This window comes from Eublepharis macularius, chromosome 12 (genome assembly GCF_028583425.1).
Source record: "Eublepharis macularius isolate TG4126 chromosome 12, MPM_Emac_v1.0, whole genome shotgun sequence".
NCBI lineage: Eukaryota > Metazoa > Chordata > Lepidosauria > Squamata > Eublepharidae > Eublepharis > Eublepharis macularius.
Genome location: NC_072801.1, coordinates 23,542,037 through 23,559,267, shown reverse-complemented (window position 1 = coordinate 23,559,267; position 17,231 = coordinate 23,542,037). Strand labels below are relative to the sequence as shown.

Sequence of the window (17,231 nt, the reverse complement as noted above, 5' to 3'; positions counted from 1 at the left end):
TTAGACTCTCTTGTTTTTTGGCAAGCATTTAAAGAAGTCTGGATTTGTGGCACCCGAAGATGCTCTCAGTGTGGCGACTCCTTGCTGCTTCACAGGTAATTTCAGGCATCTAAGGACTGTTCATCAGACCTACTGGCTCAGATTCTTTTTCTGTTTGAACCCTTTTTCTATAAATAGTTATTTTCTTAATTTCCTTCTCCCTTCTTCACCACCCTCCTCCCCACCACAAGAATGAAATGCATAATTGCTACCTGTTAAAAAAAGAAGAATGAATTGGAGTGTTTATACTGTAAAAGTGGTCTTGATTGTTTTATTTTTTTGAAAAAAAAATTGTGAATAAGTCTGACCTCTGTCTCTCGGCAGCGTTGTTGTTGCTCAGTGGTTTGGTTTGGTTTTTTCCACCCTTTCCAAAGAAATATAGCCCTCGTGAGACACTTGGCATTGAAAAAATCTGCCATCTGCTAACTGCAGTGATCGGGGGCCATTGTTGCAATTAATTTCCAAGTCTTGGACACCTCTGCCTTAACACAGGACACAAAAGTAAACAAAAAGGTTTCCCCACTTGCTTTGTTTTTGTTAGTCCCTTATCTCTCAGATATATTAATTTTCTCATACATCACACCCACTCTGTATACAAAACCGAACCCTCAGCTGTGCCATTAGTTCTTGGATGCCTGCAAGCTGGCTTGCTTCTGCTTTGTCACAAATGCGTTTATGTTCCTCTTCTCCTGTTCCCCCTTCTCCCCCTCCTTGCTGTCTAGACACTGGCTGGGAGTCCACATGGACTGTATATTTTATAACTTAAGAGGCAGCACCGTGTTTGATTTGCTGCTTATGAGAAAAGGAGTCATTTACCTTGTAAACCCCTTCAGAATGCAGTTTAAAGCCCTACACACAAACACACGCTTCCCCCCCCCACACGCATATGCGCGCGCACACACACACACAACAGGAACTGGCTTTGTCCCTACTTTTACAACTGTTCTTTATGTAAATGGCCCCTGCAAATACCCCCCCCCCTCAATGCACCAGATGTTTTTTGGGGGGGGGGGTTATCCGTCTCTTTTAAAGGACAATCCTTTTAAAATTTTGCAGTTCCATCACTTCTGCAAGGGCCCTTTATATCTTGAAAGCTTGATCTGGCATTCTAAGACAGTTATTGTGATCCAGAAATCTCCCAGTGTGCATGGAACAATTGTTCTGTGCCTGTGTGTAAATTCATATTGGGTGCCCTGAAGGAGAAGGATAGTAAATTTGCTAATCTGCCTTGTGGGTGCTTCACCTGAAGAGGAATCTTGCTACATGCTGAAAGTCAGAGGATACCTCCCCCCCCCTCCCCGCCTCCTGTGGTGAGGAGTGCAGATCTGTAATACCTTGGCATTGTATGTGCAGGGGTGGGCTCTGCTAATGTGTAGAAATTTACTTCCAGGGTTGTATGTGTCTGGTTATCCACTTCTGGTTGATGTGTTTACCTCTCGCAGCAGGCAGTGGAGGAGAAAGAATTGTGGAAAGGCAGATAGTGTCTGCAGAGATTAGAGGTATTCAGAAGGCTGCTACTGCCCAGGCTTAATTCCAAGGGTCAGGTAGGTGGATGTCTAGATAGTAGGAAGTTTGGCGGAGATTTTTAGACGTTGCTCTGCTTTCATACACTGAAGATGGATGATGCTTTTTAAAAAAAAGAATGCAGTGGAGTCATTTCTAGCACTGCTTTTCTCAGATGAATCTCTTGCCACCCAAATGTTATCACTGTATTTGATCGCAGTGCTTTACTGATGGGAGTCCTGTGATACCCAACAAAAATTTTTTATTTTTGGTCAGGCTGTAATGCACTGTGTTTTCAAGCTATATTCTGGGGAATCCCCCCTTGCGTGGGAATGCTTACTAGCCAATTGTCTCAGAGAAAGTCAGAAATGACAGACTGGTTTTATTGGAAAGGCCATTTTTGTGCTTGCAATGTTCCCCTGCTGTATGCCATCTCCTGGAAGTGTGTTGAACAGTGTGGGCTCAATTCACCTGAGGGTATTGCTGCAACTCAAAAGGCCCATCGGACGCTCTGTATGACCATGCCCCAAATCTGCAGTGCATTGAGTGTCGTCAATGCACAATTCAATATGGGAAAAGTCTGCAGTGGCTGAAAATTGGGACGCCAGTCGCCCCAACAAAGCCAGGCTCCTCGTGATCTAGAGAGCAGCAATACTATAACTGCTTCTGGCCACGCCATTCTCTAATCTGGAAGTTAAAACTGTATTGGAAGTGGGCAGGCAGATGGTTTCTGTGTGTGTGTGTGTTTGCTTCCAAGTTTCTCATTCTTCAAAATATCACGTGTGTGCAGTAGTTTGTGATTGCCTGGCCAGTGTTTTGTTTTTTTAAATAGATTGAGTGCAAGTATAACAATGTGCAGGTGAAATAGGGTTCCTTTAAAAAAAATGCCCCTCGTTGTAATGGTGTCTTCCTGCTTCCTTTTTAATAATGCAGTAAGCTTGCAGTGGGATAGGAGTTGGTCTCTTACGACTTCCTGGCTGACACTGATGCAGCAGGAGCAGCTTACTTTGTTTAAAATGGAGATATGGCACCCCCTCGTGGTTGAACGGTGGGTAGTGCCATAAGAGCACCGAAGAGCTCTCCCCGCCCCCTATCTCCAAACTCTCTATTCCTTTCTCCTGTTAAATTCCAAAGAAAGGAATCCTGTTTCTTCCGCTAGAATGAAATTGATGTAATTGTGAACCCTCACATGCCTCTTTCACAAGCGCCACATGTGTACCTATCTTTTAAAAATGTATGTAGCAAGAAAGGTTTTCTTGCGGTCGTGTCCAAAAATGCATCTACTTTCTCTTTACTACCACAGATCACGTGGAATGATATTCCATGGCAGGGGGGAGGATTTGTTTTTTCACTCTGATTTCATACTTGCTTACTAAGCAAGGTCTGGTTTGAGCGCTGTGATTTTTCCAATTCTTGTTTCATTTCTGTGGTCGTAGTGATGTAGCCACAAGAACGGTGTCGGGGCGGGGGCTGTGAACTTGTTTTTGGTACAGCTGCCTTGCATTTCACTTCTAAGCCTTGTGTTCGAAAGCCCTTGAGTCTGTCTCCACTTCATCTTGAGTGCTGGAGAGAGGAGCGCTTTTTCTTTTTTGCTCCTGAAAGGATTGGGGAAGCAATGGGACAGATTCACCCTGCATCTGCCCGATCCAGAGCAAGATACCCGTTCCTTCCCTGAAGGCTCAGAATTGGGGCCCAGTCACAGATGGCAACCAAGTCCAGTCAAAATTGATGGATCTGGGTTTGAGGCCCAGTTTCAAAGGCCCCCAATCTCCCTTCCGATAATCATGGCCATAGAACCAAAATACTCGAAGGACATAGTCAACATCTTTCTGAAGTGGACCTCCCAATTGCCATTGGTGTATCATAGCAGATTAGGTGGTTCTTTAGGAGAAGCAAGTGACAGAAAAGTTCATCTGTCTTGACTGGTTCTTGTTTGAACCCTCACAGTTACTGCCTGCAAAAAATTCCTTTCTAATATTCCATGTTGCCTCTGAACATGCCAAAACCTTTGGAGAGAAGCTGGGAGTATTGACCAATACAGCATGGCTTTAAAAAACATTGGGGTTTTGGGCGGTGGGGCGGAGGTGGAATATAAGCAGCTGTGCAAACATGCTCTGCAAAATTATTAGCCCACAAACATCTTTGCTAGTCTACTTTTCTGCTTGTATTTAATGCTGTTTATTTCTGACCTGAAAGAGAAGACTACCTATCTCCCAGCGTCCATGTTTAGTCTCCTGGCAGCAGCTCTTTTCTTACAGTGCAATCCTAAGAAGAGTTACTCCGGTCTACGCCCATTGAAATCAATGGGCTTAGACTGAAGTAACTCTTTGTAGGATTGCAATGTGACTATTTACAAGCTTGAGTCAAAGGCATCTTTGATCACGAGCCTTGTGTGTATCTTTCATGCTTGCAGCTTTTAATTTTGGAAAATAGTAAAGAGTCCAGTAGCACCTTTAAGACTAACCAACTTTATTGTACATATGCTTTCGAGAGCTATAGCTCTCTTCGTCAGATGCATGCCTCGTCATTTGAGGCAGCTTCCCCCCACCCCACCCCTTCTGTGTTGATGCTAGAAATGCCATTTGCACCTGCAGAGACATCTTTGCCATTTTGCTAACTTTTGGAGGATTTCCTTGTGGCTGCTCTTTGGGCCTGCAGTTATGTGGAGGTAGCATAACTGTTACCTCTTAGGAGGATAACCTGGAGGGAGGGAAATGATGTCCAGGTCCTCAGTTGGTCACATGGTCGAGATAGTAAATCAGAATGCATCATTGTAATATGCTTTATAGATGTATTTAGGTCATTTTGTCAAAAGCTAAACTGGTATGTGATGATAATCTTATTTCCCCCCCCCCCCTTTGTATATGCTAGTTGGTCTGTGTTTTAGTGAGGATCTTTCAAGAAGGGGGATGTAGTTGACTTTAGCCCCTCCCTCCTTCATTGTCTTGAAAACAACCCTGGCACCTTTTGCCTTTGGAATTCAGGACAATGCAGACCAGCGTTGTATCCTTGAGCATCACATGGTGTTCTTTCTCCAACACGTCACAGGGAGTACTGAAGAAAGAGACACCATTTCCCATCTGCTTACGCGCATGGGCTGTGTGCTCCCGTTGCCTGGTAACCAGGAAGGAGGCCTGCCCTGAGGGCAAGCATGCTCTGAATTAAGGTGCATCTTGGTCATATTGATGGGTCTTCCGATGTGCTTCTCGAGCCAGGCTGAGTGTGTATTTCAAGTGTGTATTTCATGTTTAACTCCTTGCACAATCGAGTATCACCTCTGTTCATTTCAGCTGGCTGCAGCAAAGCTGGGGCATGGTCCCCACCCCTGCTTTACAAGAAGGGCTTGTATTTTTATAGTGGGTTTTGGCAGCTTGAATTTTAGCCCAGGCTTGTCAGATCTTGGGAGCTCAGCAGCGTCTGCCACAGTTAGTACTTGAATGGGAGACCACCAAAGACTGGGAATGCACTGTGGAAGAAGGCAATGGCAAATCACCTCTGCTTCTCCTTTCCTTGGAACGCCCTGAGGACAGGGTTGCCATGAGTCAGTCGCGACTTGGTAGCATCTTCTTCTTCTTCAGGTGTTCAAAATGTTTCACCTATAATATCCTAGGGTCAAGAGACATATTGCATGTAGTTGTGGGATTCATTTCCCAACAGGTGTCTGTTCCACACACACAACCCAAGGAAAAGCAGCTACAAGATAGTAAAAGCTCGAGTTGGGTAATCAGGAGTTTGCTTAGACCCTTGCATGTGAGAAATTTACTAGGCAAGGGGGATTGGAGTAGACAAATGGCCAGCAGGGAAAGGGTTAAGTATCCCCCCACATTCCCGTCCCTTTGCCAGTCCTCTCAAGATTCCCATAATCATCAACCACCAGTAAAAGACACCAGAACATGAAATGTGTGTTCCAAGCTAAGCTTTAGCTTGCTTTTAATTGATTAGCAATTTTGATTTGGGCATTCTGTGTCCTCCTTTAGGGTGAATGGGTGACTCTGGGCATGGAGGGCACACTGGCAAAAGAGATTAATGGCACTGTGGTTTTGTGTAATCTTAAAAGCATGCACCATTGGTAAGTTGGCCTTCCTAAAAATCAGTGGACCTTGTTGAGAAGTCAACATAGAATGTGTTGACTTTAAAAAGGGATGAAACCAGTTCATGGAGGGCAGATCTACTGAGGCCTGTTAATCATGAGAACTTCATGTTCAGCGTTGGTAGACTTCTTGAGTATCAGTTGCCGAGGGGCAAATGGCAGGGAGAACCCTTTGGCCTCTGTGCCTTTCTTGTAAAAGCCTCTGTTGGAAACAGGATGGACCTTGGATATAATCCAGCAGGATTCTTCTAGAGTTAAAAATATCTAGGATTGGGGGTGTCTCTGTTCCTGTGTTTTAAATGTGCGAATAGGTTAATGCGACTCACATTGCAGAAAACAGCTATTTTATTTCACATGCTACTGATTAGATATTTGCATATTTCATTCAGTCTCGTGCATTTTTTTCAAATCCTGTGTATAGACATAGTCTTATGAGCATTATTTTAGCAGGTTGCAATTTTTTAAAAAGGAGAGAGAGAAGCAACAGTTTGGTTTTCTTCCTAGATTGTGGCCATTCCTAGAATGGGTAAGCCAGCATTCTAAGGCATTGACAAGATATTAACATGAGTGCGTGCACATGAAACGAATAAGGAAAAGTCGAGGCTGAAACCTTTTCCTCTCATGTGTTGCTTTTCTGTGTGCAGGAAGCTCTTCAGAGTTCATTCCAGTGTGCAGCTGAATGCCTTTTGTACAGTGGGGGGTGGGGGTGGGATTGTGTAGTGGGAACGAAGGTATTTTGGGGCACATGGATTTAATAAAGAGCTAAGAGTTTCTGGAAAATAAACTGAGGAGTGGGGGAAAAGAAAGAAATAGAAAATGAAGATGAATATTTTTCTGTACTGTTCATTTCCTTCTTTCTCTGTTTCTTGTTAGAAAAATGTCTGGTCTGTATGTTTGCAAACAGGGGGTGCTATCCTGATTGATTGCGTGGGGGAGGGGAGTCTAAACCCTGGAAAGGGCATTCAAATATTCATCATTCAGTACTTGCACTCTACAATCCAGAGGATGCTTTTTATCACCAGTTTCCGATGATTTGTGTAATACGGTTCTTAAGGTAAGGTAAAGCAGCTTTCTTCGGAGTGTGTTTTGAGGTTGGGGAACAAGATCTCGCACAATATACCAATCTTGTTCCTTTCAAGTCATCTGCATCTTCTCTTGCGAGGGAGAGCATATAATCTGGAAGTGTCCATCCTCAGGGGTAGGGATGGTTCCCCCTGGACAGGGAACTCCAGCAGCAACAGCATCCTCCCTGGCTCCAAGCTGGTAAGTTCTGTGACATGCTCTGGACTCCTGAACGGCGAGGCTTTGCTCAGGAAAGCAGAAGCCACAGGTCTCGACAGGATCTGGGGTCTGGCTGCCACTGGATCCACTTCCCATACTTCCAGCTTCCATTAGGCATTCTGGAAAATAAGCCCATGCACATTAGAACAAGGGTCCATAGCAAATCCCAAAAGCAACTGTGGCATCGAGCACATCTCGGAAACTCGTTTTGCATGCAGTGTCATCTGATCTGAAAATCGGCAATTCGGCCTATGTTGCATTTTAAGACTCTACAAACCGCAGGCACTTTGTGCCCTGAAACATCATTTCCTCCCTCTTTTCTCTCTTAAATATTTGAAAGTTTGCTCACCATTGTATCAGCCTTCAGTTCCAAGACTTATATTGCGTCTCAGCCTGCAAGATGGGACTTGCTCCTAAAGAGTTCTCTACGCTACAAGTACAGGAGTTTTATACTGACTCCATTGTCATAGCTTCCCTAAAGTACACTGAGGGGCATTGTACTGCGGTGCAGGAACTGAGAAAAGCAATAGTTGTTTAGAGAACTGGAAACTGGAAAAAGTCTGGGCTGCCTTTTAATGGAAGGCATGTCTTGGGGAGCTGCCAGTGGTCAAACAGGTTTTGCGAGGTTTGAAAACAAAAGCCAAAATCTACAAGACCTGGTTTAGCAGAAATGGGAGTTATGCACATGAAGTGGCAGCCTGTTCAGAGGGGTGGTGGTGGTGTGTGTGTGTGCGCGTGCGCGCGTGCGTACATGCGGCGTCTTGGAAATGTGTACACCTCTATTTAAATAGTAGAGTAGATGCCTCTATAATTTTTACCCAATACCTTTGTCTTTCTCCTGTTTCACCGGCCACTATTGTGCACTCCACGGCTGCATGTTACAAGCTCTGAAAAAGTGATGCTGGGTGAGGACTCCATCATCCAGAGAAAGGTACCTTTCACAGATCTGAAGGAGGTTTGAAACCGGCTGCCACTTCATGTGCATAACTCCCATTTCTGCTAAACCAGGTCTTGTAGATTTTGGCTTTTGTTTTCAAACCTCACAAAACCTGTTTGACCACTGGCATCTGACGAAGAGAACTGTGATTCTCGAAAGCTTATGCTACAGTAAAGTTGGTTAGTCTTAAAGGTGCTACTGGACTCTCTTCGATTTTGCTCCTACAGACTAACGCGGCTAACTCCTCTGGATCTTTCACATTCAAAATTTTGAATCCTATGACTACAAATACTTGCTTGAAAACCCAGGGCAGAGGGGCTGAGGACTGTGGTGTAGTGGTTAGTGTTGGACTACAGCTGGGGGAGCCCTCAGGTCAAATCCCCTCTTGCCATTGAACTTGATTGTTTGACCTTCGGCTGATCATTCTCATTCAGCCTAAGCAGCTTCAGAGAGTTGCCATTAGTTAAATGGAGAACGCTGAGCTCCATGGAAGGGTAGGAGGGAATAAAAATGACTACTTTTTAAAAATAACATTTTGCGGGATCCACCAGTTCCCGCATAACATCCTGTTCTCCTTCCAGACTAGTAAAAGGGGAATGCCTCTTCAATGTTCATAAGTATCCTTAAAATATTAATTAAAAGAATTTGGTGTCTGAATCAAGGATGCCTTTTAAATTGAACATTGTTGCACTCTTAGGACAAGTTTCGTACTCTAAACCCCGCCCCCTCCCCAAATTCTGCAAAGCAAATTTACCTTTGGGGATATCCCCTTTTTTGTGACAGTGGATGGTGCCGGCACGGCAGGTCACTTCTTCCCCCTGTTTTCTAAAATAAACCCAGGTTAACAGCAAGGAGAAGAGCAGCGTGCAGAGGCAAAGTCCCAACACCAGGTAGACCACCAGCCGCTGGTCGTGTGCATTGTCCAGCTTCCATGCTAGAGCAGCCGGTGCAGATAAGGTTGCAGGGTCACCTGGAAGCCATGCAGAGAGAAAATTAAACATTTTTTCCCCATGCAATAAGATAAGAGTTTGCTCTGTAGAGCTTTGGGGCACATGTTGCTAAACAGCCTCCAGCTATCGCATATGGAGCAGACGCCAAAAGACACAGTGAAGCCTCCCGCCATTAGCATTCCACACCCTGGGAAACTCTTACAGAATGACTCAGCTCAACCCCACCCCTCCTGAGTAGATACAAATGACCTACATCTTTTCCACACTGTGACACTGAGAGATCTCTGTCTTTTGGTGCTACACCTCTGAAGATGCCAGCCACAGCTGCTGGCGAAACGTCAGGAACTACAATGCCAAGACCACGGCAATACAGCCCGGAAAACCCCCAACAACCAGACGCCAAAAGAGTCGAGTATTTTTAAGGCTCAGTTCTTGGTAGCAGGAATAAGTTCCTCTAAAGCAATGAGGGCAGTTGCTAAGTGGTAGGCGTACCTGTTTCCAATTGCACTTGAACACGCAAAATTGAATTATACTGAATCAGAGTCCATCAAGGTCAGTATTGCCTACTCAGGCAGGAAGTAGCTTTCCAGTGTCTCAGGCAGAGGTCTTTCACACCACTTACTGCCTGGTCCTTTCAGTGGGGGATGCCTGGGATTGAACCTCAGACCTTCTGCATGCCAAGTAGATGCTCTACCACTGAGCCACAGCCCCTCTTCTCTGTCCAGTCCCATACTTACATCTCCTTAACTGTGCTAAGAAATCAAAGTTTTATGGCTATTTCCCCATAACTTTTCCTCTTGAATTAAAAAAAAATAAAATAAAATTGACAGGCTTCACTGTGACACCCAGAACATTTACTTTTTAGAATGTGAAAGAGGAATTGGCCTGCCCTCTGAGAAACCCACACCTTGCTGATCTGCATGAGTTGCCGTCCCCAGTATACATCTTGAACAGGAGAGGGCAAGATCAGAACAGAGACTCATGCAGAAATGCAGTGGGCACTATTCTCTCGGGACATGTACTTCTGTTGTGTGGAACAATAAGCAGGGCTGCTTACACCTGATGTAGAATTGCAGCACAATAGCCATCCATGGGCAGAGACGGATTGGAAGCGGGCAAGATCAGAGTAAGCCATGCCCAGTCAGAATAGGCAGCCTCTTCTCCAGGTAGGTACTGTGGGCTTGTGGCATGGTTTACTGGCTTACTGCTCACACTTGTGTTGGTATTGATCCAGTACCACCAATGCCATCAACTCTGTTTTTTTTTTGTGACCCACCACTAATATTTGGTTTCCTGAGCTAACCTCTCTTGTGGACAAAGTCCACAGGAAGGGTGCAGTGGTATGTGGCTGCTTCTGGTTACATAGGATTTCAGAAACAAATCTTGGTGTTCTGTCCTTCTCCTGCTCTTTGGATAGAAACTCAGTCTATGGAAGAGCTGATGAGAAGTGGCGGTGGTGGGGTGTTTATACTTTTGTCTTCCCTCATGGGGAGTCACTCTGCACATGTCCAGAAGCATGTTAAGTCAAGGGCAAAACTGAAACCCTGCTTTCCGCATGAAAGGTATGTCCGTGCTCCAGGCTCTTACTTCGGCAGAAGGGCTGGCATTCCCAGGGGTGCTGTCCACAGATGGTGGTGCAGTTCATGCACTTTCTGATGAGATTGTCGTAGTAGAAACCCTCACGCTTGCTGCACTCAATTGACCCTGGGGAGGCAAACAGGATTGCACCCAATGTATTAAATAGAGGGATGATAAGGGAGCATTCTGCTTGTGAGTCAGCAGTCAGAGGCTGCATCCAGCTTGTCTTTTCTGTCTGTCTATGCATGTGTATGCATGCACACCCTGCAGTTCATTGTGTTGCCATGGGAACTCATGCATCCTTGAGTCCCCCCCCCCCCCACTAAAGTTGGAAGAAAGAGTAGCCTCCAGTGCATGCTCTGGGCACCTGGGCACCTCTCAGCTTGAAATCTTTTGTACCCATCTCTGGTGTGCTTTATTAGTTTCCCCCCATCAAGCGTGGTGGCTGTAATTTAGAGAGGCTGCAAACGTACAATTATCAGAAGCAAGACTAACACTAACACGCTTGGCATTTAGAGTGCTGCTGCCGAGTGTTTGAAATGTTTCACACACCTTATCTCAGTTATCCCTAGTAATCTGAAAAGCAGGCAGTCCTGTCTTGGTAATCCTCAGTAGCTTTTATACACTTTATTTCAGTACTGCTGGTAAAAGGTATCTAAACTGCCTTGAGCACTCAGAATTGCTATGTGAGGATGCAGTATGCTCAAAGCACTTCTTGTATATTAGGTATCGTTCCATATGTTAGATCATTGTTGTTTTTCTCATATGGCTGGTGTATGTGTTGATAAGAGAGTGAGGAAGATAGAAGTGCAGGATCAGTTAAGAGTGTTTATGGCAGGATTTGAACCCAGCACTTTTTGGATCTCACGCTTAGCTGCTACATCTATTTGTTTGTTTATTTGAGGATATGTTGCCTGTGGTTAATACTGCCTTTTCAGCCTAAAAAAGACATTCAGGGCAGTTAACAATAATAACTAGACAAAATAATAATAATAAAATTATAATTACTACAAACAACGTTAAGTTGTTTATACACAAAGGTATTGAGTACACTAAAACCAGCATGCCACAAAGGTATTGAGTACACTAAAACCACTATCCCACAATCAGTTAATTTAGCTAAAAGTTCTTCCAGACCAAAAATGTCTTCCAGAAGGTCTGTAGGGTGGTGCCATTCTTACTCCTGGTGGGAGGGAGTTCCATAGTTCAGGGCCAGTGGCAAAAAAAAAAGATCCTTCCATGGCTTTGACCCACCCCATTTCAGATAAAGTTGGTTCATGTAGGAAGGCCATCCATCTCTCGATTTTCCATGAATCCAGCTCATAAGCTGGAAATTCAGGAGTGGGTAGGTGGTAACTTCCTCAATGAAGTTAAAATATCAACCAAACTGTTGGCCAGCTCATATGAACAGAAGAAGAAGAGGGAAATTGGGGAAAGGAGGTTGCTGATAAAATCTAGGAGTCTAGTAGTTTTAAGAGATCAGGCATATCCATACCAGCATCATAAGCTGCTTTAACAGACATTTCTTCTTAACCTAGGAATTCTGAGAACTGTCATTCTGTGAGGGATGCTAAGGGTCACAACTAGACTTCTTAGCATCTTGACCAAACTACAGCTCTCAGGATTCTTTAGACAAAGCCCTGGTATTGCAAGAGCAAGCAGTGTTTAATGAAAAGGAGGTTTGGGAGGTTGCAATTTTTAGAGAAAGAGTACATATCTTGTTCTCTGCTGTCACTTTTTCCTTTCAGATTTCCCCCCACCTTCTCCCCTTCCCCATTTAGGGTTCCAAATAACATCCTTAGAATTTCTGTTCAAAATTACAACCTCTTGGGGCTACTTTTTAAAAAAAAAATCATAGAAACATAGAGCTCAAAGGGTTCTAAGGGTCATCTAGTCGAACCATCTGCACAGGGCAGGAAATTCAAAGCTACCTCCCCCCGCCCCCAGTGACCCCCCCATAGAAAGACAAAAAACTTCCAGGATTCTTGACCAATCTGTCCTGGAGGAAAATTCTTTCCTGACCCAAAAGTGGCTGAGAATATAAGAAAGGGCCATGAGAGCTAAGCATCAGCTCATCTCTTCCTGCCCTCCCTCTTACGATCTGCCCTAAATTCATACTGAGCCATAGAATCAACATTGCTGTCAGATGGCCAGGTAGCCTTTTCTTAAAAACTTTCAAAAAAGGAGAGCCCACAATTTCCTGGGGGAACCTGTTTCACCAAGGAACTGCTCTTAACTGTCTGGAAGTTCTTCCTAATGATTAGCCAAAAACATTTTTGCTTTAATTTTAACCCATTGTTTCTAGCCTGACCCTCTGAGGCAACAGAAAAAAACGTTTCTCTCCATCCTTTATGTGACAACCCTTCAGATACTTGAAGATAGCTATCATATCACCTCTCAGTTGCCTCCTCTCCAGGCTAAACATACCTAGCTCCTTCAAACTTTTCTCAAAAGACTTGGTTTCTAGACCCCTCACCATCTTTGTTACCTTCCTTTGGACACGTTCCAGCTCGTCAACATCCTTCTTAAGCTGTGGTGCCCAAAGCTGAACACAATACTCCAAGTGAGGTCTAACCAGAGCAGATTAAAGTAATACCATCACTATGTGTGATCTGATGCATTCCAAAATCACATTTGCCTTTTTAGCTACTGCATCACACTGCTGGCTCATGTTCAGTATATGATCTACTAAAACTCCTAGATCCTTTTCATATGTACTACTGCCAAAACAAGTCTCCCCCATCCTATAATTATGCCTTTGGTTTTTTCTACCTAAATGCAGAACTTCACATAAATCTCTGTTGGAATTCATTTTGCTAGTTTTAGCCCAGTTTTTCAGCCTGTCAAGATTATCCTAAATCTTGATTTTGTCTTCTACTGTATTTGCTACCCCTCCCATTTTAATATCATCTGCAGATTCAATGAGCATCCCCTCCATTCCTTCATCCAAGTCATTTATAAAGATCTTGAATAACACCCAGCCCAGGACAGATCCTTGAGGCACTCCACTTGTCACTCTTCCCCAAGAGGATGAGGAACCGTTTACAAGCACTCCTTGGGTATGATCTGTCAATCAGTTACAAATCCACCTAACAGTAATAGGATCCAAACTACATTTTACCAACTTGTCAACAAGAATATCATGTGGAAACCTTATCAAAAGCCTTACTGAAATCAACACAAACTATGTCCACAACATTCTCCTGATCGAACCATGTAGTAACTCTCTCAAAAAAGGAGATACAGTTAGTCTGACATAACTTGTTCTTGAGGAACCCATCCTGTCTCTTAGTAATGTCAGCCATCTTTTCTAAATGCCTAGGGACGGACTGACTGATGATTTGTTCTAAACCTTGCCATGTATGGATGTCAAGCTGACTGGTCAGTAGCTGCCTGGATCCTCCTTTTTCCCATTCTTGAAGATGGGGCTAACATTCACCTGCCTCCAATCTTCTGTCAGCTCACTTGTTGTCCAAGAATTCTCACAGATGATAGACACAGACTCCAAAATTACATCAGCAAATTCCTTTAGTACCCTAGGATGCAGTTTATCTGGCCCAGAAGACTTGATTTGCTTCAAAGGAGCTAGGTGTTTATATACCACCCCTATACCTATCCTAAGCTGCATCTCCCTTCCTTTGTCGTGTGCCAAGTTGAGTACAGTTTCCTTTGCAAGAGAAGACCAAAACAAAGTAGGAACTGAACAGTTCTGCTCTCTATCACCTGTTAAAAATGCATTTTCCTCTCTCCGCAGTGGTCCTACCACTTCCTTGTTCTTTTTCTTACTCTGAAAAAACACTTTTGGGTTATGTTTAGCATCCCTTGCTAGCCTAAGCTCATACAGAGCTTTAGCTTGTCTAAAAAAGTCTCCCCACAAACACTGACAATTTGTTTAGATTCGTCCTTTATATTCTCTGTCCCATTTCTTAAATGTGTCTTTTTAAATTCTTACCTCTTTAGGATGCTGTTTATGGAGCCATCCTGGCTTTTTAAGGTTCCTCCCATTTTTCTTTCTTATTGGAATGATTTGTTATGTGCCTTCAATATCTCACTTTTAAGAAACTCCCACCCATCTTGAACTTCCTTCTCCTTGAGTATTTCTGACCATGGGATTCTATCCAGCATAACTTTAAGCTTGTTAAAATTAGCTTTTCTGCAACCTATATATCTGACTACATTCATCCTTTCCCTTACCCCAGATCTTAAATCCCAAAATTACATGTTCAGTATTACCCACGGTCAGTATTACTACTGCCATCCTCAACCAATTCTTCCCTGTTGGTGAGAATCAGGTCCAAGATAGCAGACTCCCTTGTTTCCTTCTCCACCTTCTGGAAGATGAAGTTGTCGGCAAGACAAGATAAGAATTTATTAGCCCTTACATTTGTAGCAGAGTTTGACTTCCAATAGATATCAGGGTAATTGAAATCTCCCACGTGCACTGTCTCGTCTCTGAAAATTTTGTAATCTTATCTAGGAGCATATCATCCAAGTCCTCTGCCTGGCTTGGTGGTTTATAGTAAACCCCCACCATAATATCACTGTTATTTCTTTCTCCAATTATTTTTACCCAGAGGCTCTCAACTGACCTTCTATGCTCAGATTCATGTTTTTCCTCACAAGTACATACATCCTTGATATATGCTACTCCTCCCCCATTCCTTATAGGTCTTTTCCTTTTAAACAAGAAGGGCTTTTTTCTGGGAAAAGAGGTGGTGGAACTCAGTGGTGGAACTCAGGACCGCACAATGACGTCACTTTGGGTCAGCTGGAACAAGGGGGGAGTTTTTTAAAGTTTAAATTGCCCTTGGTGAAAATGGTCACATGGCCAGTGGCTCCGCCTCCTGATCTCCAGACAGAGGGGAGTTTAGATTGCCACTGCACGAAGGCCAATCTAAACTCCCTTCTGTCTGGAGATCAGGGGGTGGGGCCACCGGCCATGTGACCATTTTCAAGAGATGCCGGAACTCCATTCCACCCGAGTTCCTGCTGAAAAAAAGCCCTGTAAACAAGTTAAACCCCTCAGTCCTAACATTCTAATTGTGAGTCTCAACCCATCAGATTTCAGTAATGTCTTATAGGTCATAGTCCCCTTATCAGTTCCATTGCATGTGTTTGCATAAAATGTAAAGTCTGCCCCTATACTAAACCAATGTACTCTTGAGCTGTAGAAAAGTATCTGGTGTTGCGCAGATTTCCCTGGGCAAACAGTCACCTCTGATCAAACAGGTTTTTTAAGTACTACAAAAATCTCCGTAACCTTTGGACTAGCACTGTCAGTGTGATGAATGTGCAATGAAGCTTTTGTCATTCCGTGTTTAACACACTCAGAGATACAGTCATCTGTCTATAGCCTGAGATTAAACATGCTTGCTATATGAAAGGACCCCTTTTTCAGGAGGATACTCACTGCAGACCTCAGTACAACTCTGAAACTTCGATGTCTGACACACCAGTGTGCAAGGCATGCATTTATACAAGAGTCTATCCCAGTATTCTTCCTTCAGGCAGGCAGGCATGGTTTGTTGATGGCACAGGTACTGGCCAAGAGAGGTCTGCAAAAACAGAATAGAAAGGAAACCCACTTAAAGTGATACCAGTGGAAGAAATTGGACGCGTATGAATTCAAGGAGAATTGTGAGGGTCATTCTGTCATTTTTTAAAAAGAAGAATTGTAAGTGGCTCTAGATTGAGGAGAGCAAGGGACTCTTTTCCCACTCAAAATTGCTCCCCTGTGCTTGAATTTTTCTCAGATAAAGATGTGGTAATTTTTACTTTTCAGAGGAAAAGATGCTGGTTACCAAGAACATCCCAGCACAGGTTTCCTCTGTGCCCTTGACAGAAATTAATATGAAGAAATCAGCAGATGAGAAAAGCTCTTTGGCTCAAGAAAGTGAGCATCATGTCTGTGGCTGAAGTGGGCAACAGAGGTAACAAAAACAACACAAAGGGTTTAACATGTTTTTACCCATTGCTCCCAGCAGCATTGAATGCCAAACCACAGTTATTTTTGCTGATTACCTTCACTTTCTACACCCTCTCCTTCAGCTAATAAGCGCATCAGATTATTGCCTTTTTGACTCAGAGCACCAGCCATGTCCTAGTGGAGAATCCGTGGGTTGGATCCAGCCAGTTTTTCTGCAAGTAACAAATGAAGGAGGAGTTCCCTTTGACCGCCAAAGGGAGGAGGTATGCTGGTGAACTTGAGCAGGAGCTGGAGCAAGGAGGGGAAACTGATGAGATTGGATTCAACATGGTGTCTTTTTTTGGAGAATAAAGGCTGCGCTGGGGAGAGAATATCCTCTCTCTATCCAATCCAGCTAAAAATCTATCCCCTGGAACTGGTTCTTTGCCCTTTCCAGTAGAAAAATGCCCACTATCTATCACAAAGGACATCCCAATCTCTGGTAAAGGATGAGCCTTTTGCTGCAGTATAAAACTGTCACCAATGGGAGACTGAAAGCAGAGACGGCAACTGCCAGCATAAGAAGCCAGCTGGAAAACAGCTTCTACCTCCCCCTTCACATACACAAAAGAAGAAAAAGTAACAGAGAGATTCTATGCAAAGTTACACCCTTCTAAGTCAGCTGAAGTAAATAGGTTTAGAAAGGTGTAAGCCGGTTTAGGACAGCACTGTAAATGCACAAAAAGTTTAAGTGAATAGGAACAGCTTCACTTAGTGCTTAAAGCAGCTGCAGCAAAAGAGGTCAGCAAGGGGCCACAGCAGAGGAGCTCCTGTGTCTTCAGGAGACAACCACCTCGCTTCACACAGGAGTGCATGACGCAGGCCTCCAAAGAAGGTCTTAACTAGCAGTTCAGTTTGATGCCCTGGTCTCATACCATTTAGAACTTG

General features: G+C 43.9%; 1 protein-coding gene across 1 annotated transcript; it reads right to left on the bottom strand.

Moving 5' to 3' along the window:
* Nucleotides 1-6,766: 6,766 nt before the first annotated feature.
* Nucleotides 6,767-15,909, bottom strand: TNFRSF13B (TNF receptor superfamily member 13B). The gene is made up of 4 exons (XM_054995636.1): nucleotides 15,789-15,909; nucleotides 10,388-10,504; nucleotides 8,605-8,820; nucleotides 6,767-7,032 (listed from the first exon to the last, which is right to left on the bottom strand). The coding sequence occupies exons 1-4, from the start codon at nucleotides 15,895-15,897 to the stop codon at nucleotides 6,767-6,769; spliced, it is 708 nt and encodes a 235-aa protein (XP_054851611.1). The 5' UTR covers nucleotides 15,898-15,909.
* Between the last annotated feature and the right edge of the window lie 1,322 nt (nucleotides 15,910-17,231).

Coding starts and splice junctions, on each gene's coding strand:
- TNFRSF13B (XM_054995636.1), bottom strand. CDS start 15,897: ATGCCTGCCTGCCTGAAGGAAGAATACTGGGATAGACTCTTGTATAAA. Junction 8,821..10,387: donor ATGCCAGCCCTTCTGCCGAA/GTAAGAGCCTGG, acceptor CATGGCTTCCAG/GTGACCCTGCAACCTTATCT. Junction 7,033..8,604: donor AAAAGGGGATATCCCCAAAG/GTAAATTTGCTT, acceptor CTTATTTTCCAG/AATGCCTAATGGAAGCTGGA.